The sequence below is a fragment of the Lissotriton helveticus genome, chromosome 1_2 (assembly GCF_964261635.1).
Source record: "Lissotriton helveticus chromosome 1_2, aLisHel1.1, whole genome shotgun sequence".
In the NCBI taxonomy this organism is placed as follows: Eukaryota; Metazoa; Chordata; class Amphibia; order Caudata; family Salamandridae; genus Lissotriton; species Lissotriton helveticus.
The window spans coordinates 165295381-165318315 of NC_136058.1; the positions used below are offsets into that span (position 1 = coordinate 165295381).

The 22935-nt window shown below is 46.8% G+C and overlaps 1 protein-coding gene across 1 annotated transcript in view; it reads left to right on the top strand.

Moving 5' to 3' along the window:
• COA7 (cytochrome c oxidase assembly factor 7) overlaps positions 1 to 21650 on the top strand; it is a 42873-nt gene extending 21223 nt beyond the window's left edge. Inside the window, exon 3 of the mRNA XM_078673462.1 lies at positions 20739 to 21650. Coding sequence (XP_078529588.1) covers positions 20739 to 21184 — 446 coding nt within the window. The 3' untranslated portion in view covers positions 21185 to 21650. The remainder of the gene's footprint in view (positions 1 to 20738) is intronic.
• The last annotated feature ends 1285 nt before the right edge of the window (positions 21651 to 22935 follow it).

Genomic DNA, 22935 nt, shown 5'->3' on the forward strand with positions numbered 1-22935 from the left:
ACATGTACCCATACACGCTGGAAATGAGGCAGAACCGGTGGAACTGCGTTTGCATCACCTTCCCTCCAAACCGGAGGAACCTCTCTCATAGGGTACTGTCTCGCTCTTTTCCTACTATACGTACCACTGTCAGAGGATGACCCAGAATTACCACCTGTACTTCGATGTGATAATAATATCTCTACTGCTCTTTCAACGTCGGGACCAACTATCATACCCTCCCCAAATTTAAATCGTAACCTACACAACTCCTGCAGGTTGCTCTTCTGACCATTATCTTCCAAATCCTCACACAGGAAAACACACATCTGCTCAAAGACGTATCTTTGCGTTGGTTCATCCCATTGACGGAAAACGTTCATGACAGACTCTACATTATATCTCGCTGTATCCATAGCCCAATTTCGTGCTAACTTATTCAATGTTTCCCTTTCCTGATAATCAGGCATTTGGCTTCGTAATTGTCTTCGTTCCGTGTTAGGGGTCGTTTTAGGCGACCGAAAAAGTGGTGAAGGAAAGTTAGTAACAATGCTGGCCATTTTATGCCAGACGAAAGGTGAAAGTGGAGGAATAGCTGGTAGTAGAACAGAGTCACGCAAAGCAGAAACAGAAATGTTCGTAGAACGAGTATCAGAGAGACTAGAAGGTGCGCTAGGCGAAATTTTAGAAGGAACGGTAGGAGAAATAGATGTGATCGGTGAGCCTTGAGGAGGCTGTGCCAAAGAAACAGGAGCCAGCTGAAGAGTAGCTGGTGAGTGCGGTAAAGGAGCCTGTATTACAGCTACCAAAGGTGCAACGAAAGGTTGCGGAGGTGCTGTGGCATTTTGTGCATAGGGTGGCGGAGAATTTAATAGGTGGGACATCAATGGATCTTTCTCGGATCCTTCCTGTTGACCTTTTCCTCTATTTGGCAGCATTGGGTAACATTTATCTATCGCTAGTTTCTTGCTCCTAAGCATCTGTTCGCTCTCCTGCTCTTCCTCGTTATCTCTGTATGCAACGGCAGCTTGCACCATTGACATACCTCTTTTATTCTTTTTTGCTAGTCTTATTTCTTTCTGTTTGGCTTCCTTGCGCCATAAGCGGAAAGAGTCAAACATTGCCGGCCGGGCTTTCTTCTTGAACAATTTGACCTCTAAGTTATCTAATATTTCTTGTTCGAAACTACCATATTGGGGCCATTTTAAAACACCATCCTTGCGGGTGTATTTTATCCATACCTCGTTATATGTGATAGGACCTACGCCGTGCTTCACATAGAGTTCATACATTGGAGTTCCAATTGGAGGAACCGGACAAGAATCTTCCAACTGGGAGTCCTTACTACAACCAAGACAAAACAAGTTTCCAAGTTTCCAAGTTTGCTAAAACCAGGCATCTTCGCTCACTGGTCTAGCTTCAAACTTCAAAGGATTATCTGTTACGATATTTCTCGTGAATACACGAGTCCTTCGGCTTTGGGGCTTGCAAGTTCCAAATCAAGTCGTATCTCAAGGATACCAAAAACTAAGAACAAACTAAGGACTAGGAGACGCTCCACTTATACTTAACTGAAGTATTTGAAGATCGATGACGTCGCTAGAAGACTCGTCTATCGTTTCGCTCTACCAAGGATCACTGGGTCCAAAACAAGGCGATAGTCAGGGCAGCAGTCCTTCGTAGCCATCGGGACGCGGGGAACCTCGCAGCAAAGACCTTCGGAACCACGTCGACATACAGGGGTCGCTGAAGTGGCTGGCCGTCCTCCGGAATTTTCACACGAAGCTCCTCACGAACATCTGGCTTGGACCGTCACCGCTTGATATCGCCCCACGTTGGGCGCCAACTGAGGTAACGGGTTTTTAGGAACCCGCTGGTGTCAGGGGATAACACCCGAAGACCTCTGAGTTCCCTTGTTCCGGACCACAGAAACACGTAGTCTTCTAGTCGCAGTCAAAGATCAAGTTTTATTGGTAGCTACCAAGTAACACATGTCCCAGAAGTACACCACACAGAGAGTAGGTTCTTGGGAGACTGTTCGTTTTTACAGAACCAGCCGTCTCCTTATATATCAAATATATGGCTTCAAGCAAGAATTCTTGAGTTTATGGTATGGCAACACACATATTTCTATAACAATACAAAGAGCGAAGTCATGTAAGCAAGCCCATATTTTAGATGTCCAGTTTGCTGATAGATTACCCAGTTGGATCGGGAACTCCCATCAGATATAGATGAACCACCAATCAAGGAAGGTACAACCCAGCCATAAAAGGGCCATAAACAAGATACGGGGACAGGTGCGTGTTTGAAGGAAACATGGGCTGTATGTAGTGAATGGTTCGTGGAATGTTATGCGTAGATGCTATCGTATTCGGCCACTGGGCGAGGAGCTGCCTAAACAGGTTTGGCCGAAGACAGTGGAGTCAGTTGGGACAGGTCAGGGGAAAGTCACGAAAGGTGGACGTGTCTATTTGGATCAAGCTCGACCTTTAATTGACTTATCATGAGGGCAAGATGCAAGATGGATGCCGTTCACAAAATGGAGTTTAAGGGATGGGACGGAAACTGTGATTTAGGGGTGTTGGCAACCCTCGATTGTAACGCAAATACATAGGAATGATGTCCTAATCATTATCGGTTCGTAGACACCAAAATCGTCTCGGTACGTTGAGGTTTCGTGACACGGGTATTGGACCTCGATATCGGGAATAACCACAGGGTCCGGATTTTGGGAACCACAATCGATCACTGTGTGCTTGTCTGGCTGTGCTTCCACGTGTGATTTCAGGCCATTTTGCTGTGGCCCTTGCATGTCCAAAATCTGCCCCAATAGTTCTATCATAAATTTCTATTGATGAATGGTCTACCATTTTCTCTGTGGATCCTTGCTGGTGAATGTTGTTGGACCAGCTTTTGCAGATTATCCAGTCCTTCTCTCCAAAATGTCATAATAATCGTACATCAGACCTTGAACTTTGCATGGGACTATGAGGAGTGGGACATGCAAAATTTTGAATTTTCTTGCTATGTTCATGATGGCATTCATGCCCCTTGGTACAGAAGCTTGTCCTGGCAAGACTCAAGGCTCTGGCTTTCCATTTCTTGTGATCCTTGACCTATTTTGGGAAGAACAATAATATTCTGAGGATAATCTTCAGGCATTCCAGTCACCGTTTTAGAAATGGAAACATCAACTTTGCTTTTTCCTAAAGGATTTGGATTTTACAGATGCAGCTTACTTGAGATGTAGAGTTATACAGATCTACATCCCTCCTGATGGGCGTAGATACTACGTGGGACGCTACATTGTGAACACTTTGTTATTCTTTCTCTCTCGTGCAGTAGATGGAGATGACACCTGGAGGCACCATGATCTGCTGGGCTCTGGGGCTGATGACATCCCGTATTCAGGTTGTTGTGCCTAATCTCAGCATGTGCCACACCTGGATGTAGTCACATCAGCACCATGCACAGTGGTGCTGGAGCAGTGGTTGTCAGCAAAGACTTTACAGATACGATGTTCCTTTTATCTCCCTAACCAGAGGTGTCCATAGAGTTAAAGTCTTCTTTGTCTGGCTTGACAACCTTTCTGGGTTTATTGATGAGTCAAAACATCTGGTCAGTGAAAGCCCTTTTGTGGAAGACACGGTTTTATGTGATGTACCATGAGGTTACTACCTCTGCCTCATTAGTTACCTAAATAATACCGACTAGTTTTGGAAATGTACAAATTTATATTCGACAAGAAGATCTCCTTGACTTTTTTTCTCCCGGGTGGCCTGAAGAACAGCAAGGTGGATTTTCTATTGGGAGTTCACACAAATCAAATCATTAGGTACTCTTTCACAAGTGGCGGCATCTAAGAATGGGTGGCACAATATATGTGCCATAACTTTCTGAATGAATAAAAAAAATAGACGCCTCAAAGGTACACTTTAAAGCTAGATATACCTCGCAGTAATAGGATCAGTTGGATCTGCCACTACAGAAATCACACAGGATTGCAAGGAACAGCTAGCCAGTACATTATCAACTCTAGTGATAGCACATCAGCATCAGAAAACGTGCACAGGGCAGTGCATGCACAGGAAGAATGAACGTTTACTTTTTCAATGTCTTTCCATTGCTTATAGGGGGCATCACATACAGCTCAGTGAAGGAGTTCACCTCCCAGCTTTATACAAAATGAAGAAATGTTTTTGCAGACTATCTTGGTCTGGAGGTGATAACGTGAGGTGCCAGGGTCATCAGAATAAACTATCCTCAATAACTCAACCTATTCTATTGCCTCTTTGTCAGAAGATATATGTTCATCTTGTTCATGTACAGCCTCTTTATTATGACGGTACCTCTCCTCTTCTCCGGGTACTTAATGGTGGAACTACTTTTTTTATTGATGCAATTCAAAGCTTGTGGAGACAAGCAGATGTACTGAGAGGTGAACTGGTCATCTACATTGGACGTAGAGTGTGAACGAGAGAAGCCTTGCAAGTGCTTTCTCCTTAACTGGGCCTTGCACTCCAGAGGCAGAGAACTCATTATTACGCAATACAGATTTAAAAACCTGCCATGGAGGTTCTTCCCTTATAGAAATCGTTGTCCTAACAATAGCCAATGACTGCCCTTTGTTTTACATCTTTGTTCCACCAGAAATCTGCCGCTTTGTGTCAGCCAGCAGTGGAGATGGTGTAATTTAGCAGTTCTTAAACGTTTGACATCCGAGGACCCCAACTGAATCACTAGTGGAAGCCAGGGGCCCCTGCCTAAACAATTTTTAGAACCTAAAAAAAGTACACCAAACTACAGGAACAAGTATACATCAAGCAAATACACTAATTATGATTTGTTTTCTTTCATTTACAATCAAAAATCTAAATTATAATGTTAATTGAAAGTTTGGAGCTATTCAGAATTTGGGTTTGTTTAAAAAAGGCAAAGCTACATACTATGCGCCACCATATAGCTTTAATTTGCCTTTAATGCAGCCTCTTTTTGTCAGAGCATGCTAGTGCTTCTATTGAGGACACTAATCATCCTTACTACTTGTGCTGCTCCCACGAATGAATCTACGATCTTAATAAACTTAACTCTTAGCCTTCAGTTTCAAATTCCTTAAATTTACAGAGCATTTTTAAATGTTCAATTTGTTATATATATACACACTCCATTAATCCCCCCAAAATGACATTTTCCATAGATTTACTCACCACCATCCACTAACAGTGCCCCAAACCTCTTCCTAGCCCCTCTCTCAAATTCCTTGAATTTTTGGTGATATGCCAACTTGATCAGCCGTGTCTCTGAGATGGGCATTACACACAAGGCCAAAGAATTACTGGCCTCTTTCCTGGCAAATAGCTCCCAGCTTGTGAGCCTCGGAAAGTGCAACTCCCCCTCTTTCACACTCCCATGTGGGGTGCCACAGGAATCTTCCCTCAGTCCGACACTATTATATATATATTTGTCGGACCTGGCCAAAACCATCAAAACCCATGGGATGGGGCTAACCACCTATGCCAATGACACACAACTGGTGCTAGCTATTAACAACAATGGAGGAGAAATAGCGGCCAGTTTTCAAGCAGGTATGATCGCCATGAGCTCCTGGATGGCCAAAAACTGCTTAAAATTAAACTCTGATAAGACGGAGGTCATGATCTTCGGCAACCTAAACCCCACATGGTCCCCTACATGGTGGCCTACTGAACTACCCCCCCCCCCCCCACCTCCTGTACAGACAGTAAGAAATCTTGGTGTCCTCTTCGATGATAAACTCTCCTTTGCAGCCCACAAAAATGCCATCACCTCCGCTGCTTTCTACACACTAAGAATAATAAAAAAACTGCTACCATTCCTTCCCCCCAACACAGGAAAAACCTTGATAAGCTCCCTGGTAATGTCTAAAGTAGACTACTGTAACGGATTACTCCTGAACGCACAGAAAAAGGTCATCTGCAAACTACAGCTGATACAAAACGCCACCGCCAGGATCATTACAGGCACCCCTAAACATAAACCCATTTCTGCAGTGGTGAAAAAGCTACACTGGCTCACAATTCCCAATCGCATTAAATTCAAGGCACTATGCATAGCCTACAAAGCGATCCATAACACAGGTCCCATCTATCTAAGGAGAGCACTGTCCACTCATACACCCCGTAGAAATCTACGATTCTCTTCTGCCAATCTCCTGACGATAGCCCCTACATACAAGGGCTCCTGGGGAGACAAAAGATTCACAGTAGCCACGGCAAGACTATGGAATTCGCTTCCCCCACAAATCAAAGCATGCCCAACGTTGCTCTCTTTCAGGAAGCTACTAAAGACCTGGTTATTCACTCAATAAACTGCACTCCACCTTACTACCTCTACGTCCTCCGCGCCGAGACACCCACGGGTATTTGTGGCGCTCTTCAAATTGCTTAAAATAAATAAAATAAATGTCTTAAAAAATATTGTGTATGAGTGTTTTACATCACTCACGTATATCATGCAAAGACAATGATTCGTACAAGTGTGTAAATCAATGTGTAGGCAATAAGGGCTACACTGTGTAGGAGTTTCATATCGTCATACTGGCAAGCATTAAATGTTAAGAGTGCTTGGCCTGCAGTAACACAGTCAGAATTGAAAATGTAATGCAGTGGTTGTGGTTGCTTGCCATAGTAAAAATGTTTAACACACAAAGGCACCCTTTTTAGCAATGCCGGAATAAAAAAGTATTGAAGGATTAAGAAAGCAAGTTTCTATACCAATGCCTTGATGTTTGTGTTAAGACGTTTGATGCTGGTTACTGTGCTATTAAAGAGGGATTGTACCAATACCTTATTATGTCAGCCTGACAAAAACAGGCCATGCAATAAACAATACATAATCAAGCAAACATTAAGCATTTGATAATATTTAAAAAATGATTAAATGCAAATAGAAATGTAAAAGAAGTGGCACTGCTAGAAGAGTCGGCTCCTTATTAAAAGACAGCCATTAATAAAGTGCTGGTGCATGGCTATGCAGCCATCTAGAAAAGTGCTAATATTTATGATAAGTGCTTTGACGGCAACCCAGCCGAATAACATATAGTTAATTACAAAAAAGCTACAATTAAAAGTTGTATATAAATCATCCAAAAACGAATGTTTAGGGACTCCTTGCTACTAGCATGCAAGTGCTTCTGGTTGCAGAGGTCAGGGCAAGTTTTGAATCACAAAGTGCTCCCAGAATACATAAATCACCATTTCCTGGTGCAAACAGACAACAACTACATAACAAACTTTATACAGTGTGATTACACAAACTGGTAGTGATGGATTTTTGTCAAGAACCCTGTATTTCACAGTTGACATGGTCTAGTGATCTTGCCGCTCCCCAAGCCATATATATATATATATATATATATATATATATATATATATATATATATATATATATACATATATATATATATATATATACATATATACACACACACACACAGGTTATGGGGACATTATAGTTAAGCTCAGATTCCACTCTTACAAAACCCGTGCTATTCAGCAGTTATCGTTAGCTGAGCTAACTATAACCTACACCGGGGGTGTGACCTAGCCGTTGACCAAGATGGCCGCACGGCTGAAGCTGTGGCGCTCTGTTTCACAAAAACTACAAAATCCTGTAAAATCTATCGATGGAGATGGTGTGCTAGAGCCGCCCGACACCGCGGCGACACTACCGAACTCTGCGAGGGCGGGTGAGGGCGTGTGGAGGTCCAGCCGGTCTCGGAGGCCCTGTGGCGACAAGGGCCGCGAGCGAGCCTGAGACAGGAGCTAGGGTGCTCCTCTGGGCTCCAGCTCGCTTTAAAGTGGCGCTGCTCGAGGTGCGGGGAGACGCCCCCCCCTGTGAATCGCTGCAATAGACGGCGGAGACCATTGATGCTGTGCCTTAGGCGGATCGACTGGCCGGGCTATGGTGTAGGCGTCATGGCGAGTGGGCCCGGGCAGACTGGACCCCCATTCATCTATCCTCCTGGGCGTAGCGCCACCTCCGTGAGTACCTGCACCAGCCTTGTTTTTTACAGGCCAACACCCTGTTTCACCCCCTCTAAGTTGCTGCTGAATCCCGCAAGGGTGGGCGAAGACACGTGAAGACCCAGCCGTTCTCGGAGGCCCTGCGGCGACAAGAGCCACAGGTGAGCCTGAGACTGGAATAGCAGAGCTCCGCTGGCCCCCTTGTTCACTGTAAATGCTGCTGCTGGAGGCGTGAGGAGACTCAACAAATAACGGTGGCTGTACACTGGGTGAGGCAGCCGGGCCGAGTTGCGGTGTGTACGGCCTAATGAGCCAGCCAGACCCATACTTCATCTTTCCTCCTATTGTAATCTTGGGGCATTCATTTATCCTGGTGCAAAGCACTCTGGACTCCGGAGGGAGAGGCCCTGGCATTGAAGGTGTAATCTGGCGGCATATGCTGGCTGAAATTCGAACTTTTGCATAAGGAGCTGGGTCTGAATGGGACCACTTACAAAAAAATAAATATTGGAAGCTCTCACTGCATAGCTAAAACCCGCGGAGGCAGGGGCTGAGAACAGTACAGATTTTCACCCTCTCAGTTTTCATGTTGTACCTGCAATTACTGATTACTCCTCTCTACTAGAGGTGTGCGACCCTGCGGTCTTGTAGGTGGCCCCTCGCCGCTTACTGAACAACTAAATCTCGCTCATTGCAGACCGGTGTGAATGCAGCTCGATACTCTTTCACTCTCCTGGTAGCCCCCTACACACCCGTGCAGGGGTATCACCGAGCTTACCTCCCCCCCCGTGGCAACAGTTATCCATATACCTACCTTCGGTTGGTTCGACGATCCTGCCTCATATCCCTGCTGCACCGTGGAGCTGAAGTCCGACCAGAACGCTCAGCCACCCGCCATGGAGGGCGCGGCGGCTATAATGGCAGAACTCTGTGCTGGGTTTAATGCGATTGACTCCAGATTTGACTCCCTTACCTCCTGGCTGGATAGGATGGGGGAATGTATTGATGGGCATGGCACCCAGCTCGACGAAGTGGAGCAACGTATTTCTGTACACAAGGACCCTGCTAAAGACCCTACAAGCCGGTTGGAGATAATGGAGCGGCTGCTGAAGTGCATCGCCAGTAAAAATGAAGGTTTGGAAGCTCGGTCACAAAGAAACAACATTCGTATTTTGGGCCTTGCAGAATCTACCAACACTGGGCGCCCGAGCTATTTGTCGAATCGCTTCTGGTCAGTGTTTTTGGAGCGGATAAACTGTCCAAAACTCTCATTGTGGAAAGAACGCATGGATCCCTAGGTCCTCGCCCTCCTGCTGGGGCACCTCCGCAACTGATAATCACCTGTTTGCTCAACTACAGGGACTGGGACACAATCATCTGCTTGGCCCGAGAAAATGCCCCGGTGCAATATCAAGGCTCCATACTCTTTCTATCCAGATCATATGGCCGCAGTCCAAGAAGCCCGTCGTAAATTCGCAGATGCTAAATAGCAGCTCCGCACACTTGGTCTAAAATATGCCATGCTATACCCTGCACGGTTGCGGGTCCTGGTGGGCGACAAGCCTTGTTTCTTCGATACATCAGCTGATACCCTAGCTTTCTGCAAACAACAACAGAACAACACCCGTAGGAGACCTTCTTGCTCTCTGGCCGCTCCACCCCTGATCAACAGATGGCTGCGAGCACTGAACTTTTCTCTTCAGGGTGATGCATATACGAACTATCTCACCACACTAGACCTATGTTCACCCGACCTTCAATCAATCAATCAATCATAACATTTGTATAGCGCGCTACTCACCCGGAAGGGTCTCAAGGCGCTAGGGGGAGGGGGTCCGCTACTGCTCGAACAGCCAGGTCTTGAGTTGTCTCCTGAAGGCGAGATGGTCCTGGGTCAGCCGAAGGTGGATGGGGAGGGAGTTCCATGTCTTGGCCGTCAGGTAGGAGAAGGATCTGCCTCTGGCGGTTGCTCTTCGGATGCGTGGTACGGCGGCGAGGGCGAGGCTAGTAGACCGTAGCTGGCGGGTGGGCGTATAGAGGTCAGGCGGTCGTTGAGGTACTTGGGGCCCAGGTCGTGGAGAGACTTGTGGGTGAGGAGCCTGAACGTGATCCTCTTGTTGACGGGGAGCCAGTGCAGGTCTCTCAGGTGGCCGGAGATGTGGCTGCGTCGGTTGATGTCCAGGATGAGTCGGGTGGAGGCGTCCTGGATGCGTTGGAGTCTTTTCTGTAGCTTGGCTGTGGTTCCGGCGTAGAGGGTGTTTCCGTAGTCCAATCGGCTGGTGACGAGGGCCTGCGTGACCGTCTTCCTGGTTTCGGTTGGGATCCATCGGAAGATCTTGCGAAGCATGCGTAGGGTGTGAAAGCATGATGAGGAGACGGCGTTGACTTGTCTGGTCATCGAGAGGGAGGAGTCAAGGATGAAGCCCAGGTTGCGTGCGTGGTCTGTTGGCTTGGGAGCGATGCCCAGGACTGGGGGCCACCAGGAGTCGTCCCAGGCGGAGGGCGATGGTCCCAGGATGAGGACTTCCGTCTTGTCTGAGTTCAGTTTCAGGCGGCTGTTCTTCATCCACTCGGCGACGTCTTTCATCCCTTCGTGCAGGCTGGTTCTGGCGGTGTCGGGGTCTCTGGTGAGGGAGAGGATCAGCTGGGTGTCGTCGGCGTAGGAGATGATGTTGAGGTTGTGTTGGCGTGCGATGGCGGCAAGAGGTCTCATGTAGACGTTGAAGAGGGTGGGGCTGATTGACGATCCTTGCGGAACGCCGTAGATGACTTCGGTGGCCTCGGATTGAAATGGGGGGAGGCGGACTCTGTGTTCTTCCGGCGAGGTATGAGACGATCCACTCTAGTGCCTTCTCTTGGATGCCGATGTTGCTGAGGCGCTGTATTAGGGTGCGGTGGCAGACCGTGTCGAACGCTGCGGAGAGGTCCAGGAGGATGAGTGTCGCTGTTTCCCCGTTGTCGAGCAGGGTTCGGATGTCGTCGGTTGCTGCGATGAGGGCGGTCTCGGTGCTGTGGTTGGCTCTGAAACCGGACTGCGAGGAGTTGAGGGATCCGTTCGTCTCGAGGAAGGCGGCAAGCTGTCTGTTGACGATCTTCTCGATGACTTTGGCAGGAAAAGGAAGGAGCGAGATAGGGCGGAAGTTTTTGAGGTCGGTGGGGTCCGCTGTTGGTTTCTTCAGTAGGGCGCTGAGCTCGGCATGCTTCCAGCTCTCCGGGAAGGTGGCGGTGTCGAGGGAGGTGTTGATGACGTCTCGGAGTTGGGGTGCGATGGTGGAGTTGGCCTTGTTGAAGACGTGGTGGGGGCAGGGGTCAGTCGGAGATCCGGAGTGGATGGTGTTCATCGTGCGGGCTGTGTCTTCGGTGGTCACCGTGGTCCAGGTGCGGAGGGTGGCGGTGGGGGGCGTTGGTTCGACGGTTGGGTGCGTGGGTGGTGCGCCGAAACTGTTGTGGATGTCGGCAATCTTGCGGTGGAAGAACGAGGCGAGAGAGTCGCAGAGATCCTGTGAGGGAGTGATGTTGTTGTTGCCGGTGCTGGGGTTGGAGAACTCCTTGACGATGGTGAAGAGTTCCTTGCTGTCGTGGGCGTTGTTGTCCAGTTGTTCCTTCAGTGATTTCTTCTTGGTGGTGCGGATGAGCTGGTGGTGCTTGCGGGTGGCGTGTTTGAGGGCGGTCATGTTGTCAGTGGTCTGGTCGAGGAGCCAGGCTTTCTCGAGGGTGCGGCAGGTCTTCTTGGAGTCCTTGAGTTCGTCGGTGAACCAGGGGGCCTTCTTGCTTCTGGGTCTGCTGGGAGGGTTCTTCAGTGGTGCGAGTTCGTCGGCGCAGGCGGTCAGCCACTGGGTGAAGTTGAGGGCTGCTTCGTTGGGGTCCGTTGTGCTGGTGGGTGGGTTCTGGCTGAGGGAGGTGGTGAGCTGGTCGGCGGTGATCTTGCTCCAGCTTCTGTGAGGAACCTGTTGCGGGTGGTGGTGGGTTGTGGTTTTTCTGAAGCTGAAGTGGACGCAGCTGTGGTCGGTCCAGTGGAGTCTGTTGGAGTGGCTGAAGGTGATGTGCTTGCTGGATGAGAAGACGGGATCAAGCGTGTGGCCGGCGTAGTGGGTGGGGGTGTTGACCAGTTGCTTGAGTCCGAGGTTGTCCAGCAGGGCGGCGGTGTTGCGGTCCTTGTTGTTCTCCAGGTGGAAGTTGAGGTCCCCTAGGAGGATGTAGTCGGCGGAGGGGAGGGCGTGTGGGCTGATGAAGTCCGTGATGTCTTCGCTGAATTGTTTGCGTGGTCCCGGGGGTCTGTAGATAAAGGTGCCTCTGAGGGTCGTCTTTGGGTCGGTGTGAATCTGGAAGTGGAGGTGCTCGGCGGCGGCGAAGGTGTCGTTGGAGTCGGTCGTGATGCGGATGGTGTTCTTGTGGACGATGGCGATGCCTCCTCCGGTCTGGTTGACGCGGTCCCTCCTGATGATCTTGTACCCGTCCGGGATGGCGATGGCGATGTCGGGGGCCGAGGAAGCGTTCATCCAGGTTTCCGTGAGGAAGGCGACGTCTGGTGATGTTGTGTCGAGCAGGTTCCAGAGTTCCACGGCGTGTCTGTGGACGGAGCGGGTGTTGAGCAGGATGCACTTGAGGTTGCTGCTGGTGTTAGGCTTGGCGGGGACCTTCAGCTGCCTCTCTAGGACGGCCTCACAGCGATGTCATCTCCTAATACTATTAATGTTTTTGTGATCCTCGTTTACAAGTTACATAACTTCGTGAATAGGTGCCAGACATCCGAGGTGTTGCCCGTCCCCACCGGATGATTCCGAATGGTTTGATTGTGGGACTTTTTCTTTTTGGTTTGAGATGTTGGGTATTCGCTGGATCCTTATGTTCCTGTGTGGGAGGAGGGTGGGAAATATATTTTGGGGTTTTCTTCTTTGTATATTTTTCTTTTAGGTTCCTTTCACCCTTTCTAATTCTTTTGTATTGTCTTTTTCCCTCACCATATGCAGCACACCCTTACATTACAGTGGATGTACGCTCGTCTACATTCTTCCCTATGGCGCTGAATTCTGACACGACTATGGAGGCTAAGTTGCTTACCTGGAATGTACGGAGACTTAACAATCACAGGAAATGCAAGTTCATCCTAACCTACCTCCGAAGGCACAACATCAAGATGGCGTTTTTACAAGAAACACACCTCCCCCTGCAAAATTCCCCACCTTTCGCTTCCTCCTGGTGGCTCCATAGATATTTCTCATGCTGCAGCACTTATTCTCGGGAGTCTGTCTCCTTATTCATCACACTCTCCCCTTCATGCACAAGCTCACAGTATCTGACATGCAAGGGCGATACCTCCTACTAGAAAGGCAGCTCCCTGCGTGCAGGTGCAATCGTTTCATCTGTTTCCCTGCCAGCTTCCTCTTGCTGGAAGCAGATTTATGTTTGCTCTCACTTGGTGGGAGCTGTCCGCTCCCGCCATGCGAAACTAACCTGCTATGTCCTGGGGTGGACTCCCGGGACATAGCAGGAGTTGGTCCTGGAGGGGTGGCGGTCCCACAGGCCATAATTGACTCTGGGCTGCATATGGCCCTGGCAGTGGGCCAAGCGGCCCAATGCCATGTTAAAATTTGGGATTTGGCTCTGGGGAGGTTGTGATCCCCGGAGCCGGTGATCCAAGTGGACCCCCTCCATATTTTTTAATTTAGCTCCAGGGAGGTGGTGGTTCCAGGGGTTTCAACCAGCCCCAGGAGGGGGGACCGCGCTGCCCCCTCTCTGGGCCAATTTCAGACCAGATCCCCATCCTGCGGGGCCCAGCCATGTCTCCCTGGGTGCCCTGGACCCATCCAGGGTACCCAGTGTGTATGTTGGGGACCCCGAGGGGGGCCTCTAGGCCCCTGCGGTCCCAGCCGGGTCCCTGCCTCCTGCAGGAGCCGGCATTTCCCCCACACATAGGGAGATGCTACAAATGCAGCTCCCAATGTGCAGGAGCAATTGTTTCATCTGTTTGCCTGCATGACAGCGGGCAGGGAAACAGATGAAAGCTCTGCTTCCAGCAAGCGGGAGGTGTTTTACTGCTCCCACTTGCTGAAAGTAGAGTTCGGTTTGCTCTCGTTTCGCGGGAGCGGTCGGCTCCTGCCAAGCGAAAACAAACTGATATGTCCCCGGGGGTGGGCCCCATGGCTCAAATGAGCCCATGAAAGGGTGGGTCCACATGGCCCCCTCCAATAAATGAACCAAGCCCAGTGGAGGTGGTGGTCCCCGAAGCTTAGAGAGTTTTGGGAGGGGGGGGGTGGAGGGGGAGGTGGAGGTCCCTGTGCGCTGCCCCTCTTTTTAATTTTTTTAATATAAGTATGCCTGCATTTCACCGGAACCTGGCCCACCCAGGGGCTATAGTGTAAACTGGGTTGGGAGACAGTTTTTTCTTCCAATTTTACAGAGAATTGTTCGATCCATCTGCTATTTTTTGGCAAGATTGCAAAAAATAAAGTGTTTTTAACCATCAACGGGTTCCCTGTGGGACCCCATCACCACACCTAGGGGGCCAGGGTATTCTTACCCTGCCCCCTTTAATTTATTTTGAATGTTTTTTTTGTGGGACTCGGCTGAAGCAGAGTCCCAAGATGGCTGCCAACACTTCCTGGTTGAAGTGTTGGCAACCAATCAGATTTCAGCAAGGGATTGTGAGATCTGCGTCGGATCGGTGCCCCTACATATACAAATTTGATTTTTGTTTAATATCTCTAAAACTACTGAACGGATTGACACCAAATCACAAAAGCACACTTTCCGGACCAAGAGCTAGCTTTTTGCCAAATGTGTCAATTTTGGTGTAATTTTGTTCAGCTGTTTGGGGTGCAGTCATGGTCAAAATCTCTTTGGGCATTAACATGGGGCACATGTGTTTTGGGATCCTACTTTTTTCTCGGCCCCCCATTTGACGGATCACCCCGAAACTTTCTACATAGCCGCTGGAGTGCGCCTCAAATGTTTTGGGAAAATGTTATGGATTCATAGATATAGACAAATCTAAAAACTTGGAACTCTTTTCTGATGGAAACATGGTCCTACCTATAAGTACCCACTGGCGGCTTCCAGTTGGATCAAAGCATCTCTACAGTGTCATATACCATGAGCAATTACAGATTCTATTCCCCCTCCCAAACTCGCATCAGCAGGTGGATGAATTACTTCCTCCTTTTTTACAGGCACTAGTGTATAGTTTCACCGGCAGGGTGCCTAATCTAAACACCCAATCTTTGTTTCCTATCCCCTGCAAAATGGTTTCGTACTTCTTGAAATCTGTTGGATTTATACTTTATCAACTTTACATGGAACCGTTTTATTCAGACTTTGGCTTTTGTCTTTCTCGTCTTTATTTGTGTTATTTTCTGCAGCAAGCATTTTTAATAACTGGTTAAAAAAATATTAAACTATCACCTAGATCCTCTACCATCTCTGCCCTCCCCTACCCCCAGAGTACTGGAAATCTAATCATTGCAGTGGTCATTTATACTTTCTTTAATCATTTTTTTGTGAATTTGACATAGAATTAGACTTTTCAGAGCTAGGTAAAGCCAGATATGGTTTTAAAGTGAGAATGGGTTTAAGGATCTGGAGCTGGGCTACCTTTTTCACTTTCATATTGTTGAGGATGTAGAGCCAAAACTTCTCCTTTACCATCTGGCCTCTTGCTGCGGTCATCCTTTCTGGTTTGAAACGGCATTCTGAGCAGCCAATGGCTACCATATAATTTGTACCAGGGTAGTTTGACTAGCTTGGCTTGCTCCCAGTTTCCCCAAAAAATATCCAAGTAAATCCTGAACTCTGATTTTGTCTATGTTCTTACCCATTATTGGAAGGCCGTAAATCTGCATGCTGCTCAACAGACTTTTGGCCCAGCTCATGCCTCAAAGCATCCATTGGGGTCTCCGGACCAAGGAGAGAAGTTGACATAAAAAATGGTACTCGGCCCTTGCCAAACCCTTGGTGTTTTTATAGCCCCAAAGCTCTGCTCCATAGAGTTCTGCTGCGAGGGCTTGCACTTGATATACCTCAGAGGCGGGGGCCAATTAACCAGCTGCCCTGGTATTTGTCAAAAGTGAGGACTCCACTGGTGACTGATTGCAATTTATGCAAGTAATGAAAGGATTTCTATGACAAAATCATGAATCCACCTGTTTGTTTGCTTTGCTGCAGGCACATTTACCCTCTTTGTTTTGTGATGAGTTAAAACTTCCACACTCAGACCTCTCCAGCAAGTATATCAATCACCACAGTTTTCGACACGGTGTCTCATGACACCCTGATCAGCCGTCTGGAGGGGATAGGAGTGGATGGAATGGCCCTATCATGGCTAAAAAGTTTCATTTCCAATCGCTACCAAAATGTTCGCCTGGGCTCCCATTATTCCATCTTCAGGGAGCTCACTAAGGGGGTTCCACAGGGCTCATGCCTAAGCCCCACATTATTTAATGTGTATGTGGCCCCCCTGGCGAATATTGTTAGGGAACATGGGTTCACACCTGTATCTTACGCTGATGACACCCAGCTATTATTCCCATTCCAAAATATGACCCCTGCAGTCAAAAATTATTTTGCTGCTGGAATGAGAGCGATAGCTGGATGGATGACCTCCAATTGCCTACAATGTAATGTGGGTAAGACGGAGGTCATGCTCTTTGGAAATGCCCCACTCCTTTGGTCACCTGAGTGGTGGCCTCCGGAACTGGGTACAGCTCCATGTCCAAAGGAAAGCGTAAAAAATCTGGGTGTCAAACTTGACCAGTCATTGGTGCTTAAAGACCATGCCATACAGGCCACAGGTACTTGTATGAGAGTGATTGGCCTACTCAGAAGGGTTTTCCCATACTTAGCAGATCATCACCGGAAAACACTAGTGCAGACACTAGTGATCAGCAGATTAGATTACTGCAATGGGCTATTGATATCTGCTAACGAGGAACAGATGAGGAGGCTTCAAGTAGCTCAAAATACAGCTGCTAGGCTAATTCTCAATGCCCCTGCCAGAACGCCCTCTCGCCCCCTACTAAACAAGCTACATTGGCTGCCCATTCGTTTGAGAGTACAGTTCAAGATATGTTGTACTATCCATAAATGCCTGTATGGAACTGGTCCTAGATATCTGACTGAAATCTTCAAACCTTACCAACCTGGAAGAACCCTACGATCAGAAAATCAAGCTCTGCTCCAGATCCCTGGGATCAAAAGAGAAAGACAGGGAGGTCGAGCCCTTTCATACAAGGGCCCTACTCTCTGGAATTCACTACCTATCACTCTTAGACTAAACCCCAACCTTTCTGCATTTAGGAAATGTCTGAAGACATATTTATTCTCTACTCAGTAATCCTAGCATTTCCATACAGATACTCGGTTTTGGCTCTACCATCGGAAAAACAAAGCGCGGAGATATCTCCTTGGAGATCGAATTCCTGCGCTATAGAAGAACCGAAAATAAAATAAATGAAAATAAGTTGACATTTGTATTATCCCCTGAAAGGTGCAGGTCACACAAAGAACTCTACAGCATTTGCCTTCATCCTCGTATGATCTTTTAAAGTGAAGTACCCCAGAGCTTGGGTCCCATTGCGGTGACATCGGTTCACAGCACTGGCTCAATCTATTAACATTATTGCGTTTTCCAATCTAGATAGTTGCGGACAGCGGCCACCCTGAGTAGGAGTCACGGACCCCAGGGGTCGGACGGACCACAGGTTAAGAATCACTTGTGTAATCTATTTGATCCTCGTACCCTGGCTTATACTTCTTCTGACACCGCTAGAGAGTGATGCACAACCATTAAAATCCTGTGAAACACAGACTTATTTGGTCAGTGGGGATTGTGATGCACTGAGCAGGGCCTCTCCCACAACAAGATTGATATCGACCAGCTCCCTATACAGAACCATTCACGGCCCTGGCAGTAGGTGTTACTCGTGCTGCTAATAAGTGCAATTTAAATTTCAATCTGAGAACTGCATTTTTTTCTGGTCGGACGGCTTAGTTGGTTAATGCCTTCATTTCAGATGTCCAAGTGTGTGTAACCAGAGGGTCACAGATTTTATTCTTGCTTGGGGAAGCCGAAAGTCTAAAATTCTTTTAATGCAAGCAATTCTACCTTTTCAAGTGCAAATGAAGTTCCAGCTTGTGAAGAAAGCACAGTGAATATGTAAGACATTAGTTCAAAAATGTATGAGACAATATAAGATGGACTCCGCACATTATGCATAGGCCGCTGAAGAATATTTATATTCTAAGTGCTTACAAAAGTAATGTTATGTTTTAGTAATAAGCAGACTGTATCTAGCGTAAATCATTTTTATAGGTTTCCATAAAAAGAGCACACTCCAGATTCTATTAGTTAAAGCTAATACTGGCTCCTAAGAAACCTTTAGATTTGCAGATAAACCAACTGAACACATTTGCATTTCTTTCAGGTAGCTGGCACACTGGAGACCGTGATTGTTTCTGTTTTTTTAATCTACCTCTCAGTAGAGAAGCGTCTGGTTTGTCTGCTTGGAGTCTGCAGACTTGTGCGGCACAGAGGGATAGTTGATGGAGCGCAACTTGTGAGGCCCAAGGGGATAGTCTATAGAGTGCATCTCCCAGTTTATACCCCCCCCCCCCCATTTTTAGGTCAGGCGTTAGCCAAGACCCTTTGAATTTAATTATAGAGACTTTCAACCAGCCCTCTGCATCTCTTGATTTCTGGTGTCATTCTCATTTTTCTTGTGTCTACTACAGCATTGGAAAATGGTAAACCCACTTCAGCCATTGACTAACTTCACTGTGAGTGGCGACATTGTGCTCTTTCATAAGGAGCACACACAATGTAGCTCCCTTTTGTGTCAGAGACTACTTTGGCAGTGTGTTCTTTGAGAGTACCCAAAAATATATTTTGTCATTTTATATTGGCAAGGACCCGACTGCTTCCTCAACAGTATTTTATAACCAGCATTTGCTATGCAATAGGTCTGGCATTTGTTAAAGTTAGAATTATTGCCTTTGAAAATAAGTGTTTTTTACTTTAGTTTTTTTATTTGCGGTGGAGTTTTTATATGTGCACAGCACTGTTGCCAATGGTACAAAAAAGCAAAAGTAAAAAACATTGTAATTTTCAATGCCAGCTGCTCTAACTTTAACAAATACACCTCAGTTCAGACCCAGCTCTATGCCAATCAGTCTTGACCCTGTGCCTCATGGGAACAGTCCTGCCCGAACTGTCAGGCAATGCCTTCCCTGAACCGGAAACAAGCATCCTGGGACTGGTTTCTGGGTAACACCCTTCATCAGCCAGGCTAGCTTGAATCCAGTGGCAAAGTGAGCAAGGGACCCACGTCTGGGCATACCCTGCCAACTTTGGGCAAACAAAGCAAACACAAGGAGATGTTGAACGGAGCTCCGAAACCTTTCAGACACTCAACCCCAGTAACAGATCTGGGTTGAATCCATTATCAATCTTTAGCTCACTTTGCCACCTCAGTTTAGTCCCAGCTATATGCCAATCAGTCTTGACCCAGTGCCTCATGGGAACAGTCCAGCCTGCATTGCCAAGCCAGGTCTTCCCTGAACCGTAAACAAGCATCCTGGGACTGAGTAAAGAAAGCACTGTCAGCCTTGCTTAGGACCAAGCATGTGTCCTGCCTGAATCGCTGCAAGAAAGTATGGCTCTGAGGCTGTAATTAAAACCTAGGGAGTAACAACACATGTAACGGGGGTGTCCTCATGGGAGGTTACAAGAAGGGAAAAGGCGGTACTAAGGAGGGACTACTAATTCTATTGACCAATGAAAAGCCACCATTTACAAAGGACAGGGACAGGAAACAATTAAAAAGATGGGTGTAAAGTGGGCAGAGCTTTATGCCAATATCCTGAATACAGCATGTCTTGAAGAGACAGTGCAAGTGCTGCCTAGGCGAGACCCATGAACCATTGCTAAAAAACAAGCGTTGACAAAAGATGGAAGCGAAAACGAGACCAAGTAGCTTTTCCGGTACTTGTTTTAATATAGATTCTGACTTTCATGCACGAACCTCCCCCCCCCCCCTGCGGCTTGTACTTGTTATGAACATGACCATTTTGAAGTTTATTTAGCGATGTTAACTAAATTGCACTATGTTAATTCAGCCCTGGTTGGCTTTGCAATGATATTATAGCACAGCAAAATCTGCTTAAAAAACAATTACACAATTGCTTTAAATGAAATAAAATTGATGGATCTGTCCCCACTTGTTAATATTATTTTTATTTACGAATAATAAATTGTGATAAATTAATTGTTGTTCTGTGATCCATAACATTATCAGAAAAGCATTGGACAAAGAGCACGTTTGTACTGCTTCATACATTGTTAAACTACTGACATGAGGTTTCTTATGTGATAACCTTTTAACTACAGTTTAATCTGTGAATTATGCTGTTCCTTCTAAGCATGTACCAGTTGTTAAATTTGTAATGCCGCCCTCTATTGTATTTTAACAGCAGTATATCTGTTACTTCTACCATATTGTGATGCCTATTTTGATACATGTAAAGTGATGTGTGCGTTTTGTGCTCCATTTCTTTTCCTACTGGCATATGGGATAATAATGAATTCTGTTCATTCGTTTGTTGTTTTTCATAGTGTCAACTTGCAGCTTAAGCAGAGTTGAATTTACGTTGAAAATTATGGAAATTATCTTTGCAAATGTTTTAGTTGCATACAGAGTCTGTTTTATAACTTCAGCCAACTGTGTATCCCACAACTATCCTGTGCTTTTTTCATTCTTACAGGTGGATTAGCTACAGATCTGAAAGCAGCATATGATTGCTTTTTAAAGTCCTGCAAGAAAGGCGGAAAGAAATCAATCGAGGCATGCCACAATGTTGGCCTGTTGGCACACGATGGAAGGGTATTTGATGGAAAGCCTGAGCCAGCTATTGCCAGAGACTACTATACCATGGCCTGCAATGGCAATTTTTCACCAAGCTGCTTCAATCTCAGTGCACTGTACATCCAAGGCGCTCCAGGGCTACCAAAAGACATGGCCCAGGCTCTGAATTACTCCGTTAAGGCTTGTGATTTGGGACATATGTGGGCTTGTGCAAACGCCAGCCGAATGTACAAACTCGGAGACGGCATAGATAAGAATGACGCCAAAGCAGAAGCATTGAAAAACAAAGCAAGAGACCTGCACAAAGAACAGGAAGCAACCAAAGAAATCACGTTTGGAGAGTAACACAAAAGAGACTTGTAATTTATGCACTTAATGCCAGTTCTGAAATGGAGCCCAGGGACGTTTGTAAATGACCGAACTCTTAAGAACTGCATCTCCCGAGGTTTTTACAATGATTATTTTGTGTCTTGAGGAATCTGGGATCCTGTAGCTAATTACAAAGGGAATGTACCGTTTCAGATTTAGGACCAGTTTGAGATGCACCGAGTGAATTTTCACTTTCTTTGGCATATTCGGCTCTTCCCAGGACTGTATTTGGCCAGTTGATGAGAAAGGATTGTCAATTTTATTGGCACTTAATATTTCATTGATATTCACACAACTGAACTCCTGATATTAATGTGATTTATAATTTTAAGTGATTTTTAAAAATGTAATTTAATGTAAAACGAAATCACAAATGTCTACATTATGAAAACGTACAGGACAAACACATTTTGTCACAGCAATAAAAACATGACACAAACCATCTCGATTAAACTTTTTTAAGGAGAATAAAATAAGATCTCCAATGTTATTCTTCCAAACAGGCCACTGAAATAATGTAAGGGGAAGGAGAAAGAGTGTCTCCAGGATCCATAATCCTTTTTCACAGTTGATCTTTTTCAGATTCTTGTCAAACAGTGTATCTTGCCTCTGAATGGAAGATTAACATCAGACAGGTGACACTTGAGAAAAGCGGAGTCTATTTCCCTCCATATGAAGACAATGTGGGGAAACATAGCACATTACTCTGAGCAGCCCTTCCCCCATCCATCCCGCTTTTAGATATGGCTGCTTTGGGTTGAGCGTACCAAAGGTCTTCCCCTTATGCTTCATCCCTGGAAGGTGCATGCGAGTTTCGAGGACTTTGGAGACCATCTCTTTGTTTAGTGCTTGAGGTTCTTTTCTCCTCCTCAACATTCATTGGCGTAGAATGGGTACATGTGTACTTTTCTGTCAGGAAAAAGAGGGCACGCTTCCTGGCTGCTGCTCTAGTGGCCATTTCTCTGTGCTTGAAATTTGTCAGGTTCACCAGCAGCGTTCCTGGCCCTGTTCAATTAACCATTGGGGCCCTTGATGGAAGCCTCTTGAGCCTGAGCACCATAATATGACGAGGAGTAAGTCCCGAGCACCCCATCCTGCAGGAAGGAGTGCAATTCAATGAAGGCTTGTACCCTCTGTGGTCGGAGGTGCCAAGTAATCCTCACAAATTAGCTGCTAATCACATTCTCAAGAATTCCTACTTTCAGGCTGTGCTCTTTTGTTGATGTGAGTTACATCGCCCTCAGTTGTCACCATGCGGCTCTTCATTTTCCCAGTTGCTTACTCCAGATTTTCACCTCTTTGTGGAAATTAGACTTCTGAAGATCCTGCAGCACTCCCATCATGATAGCCTGTCCTCTTGAGAAGCATACTGTACCTGAGGTCCCTTTGTGATGTTTTGTTCTTATGCCTTGAACCTTCGACCTTCGTGCCAAAAAGTCCAGTTCCTTGATAGTAGAGTTTTTGTCACCTTTAGTCCCATCTCACAGGGTCTTTCCCACTCCTTCCATGCAGGGCTCACCCGCACCACCCTGGCAGGTCACTCTCCTGTGCTTCAGCAGCTGTCCTCCTCCTGCTCCAAGGCGGATAAGCTGAGGGAGTTAAAAGCTTTCCTCTCATTTGTGCTTGTCGCTGCTCACAGAATCACTTTATAATGCAAAGCTGCCATGCTGGGCTTTCTCTTAGATACAGGCCAGCAGGGTCTCTGCTGGGCCTGCTAGTTCCATCTC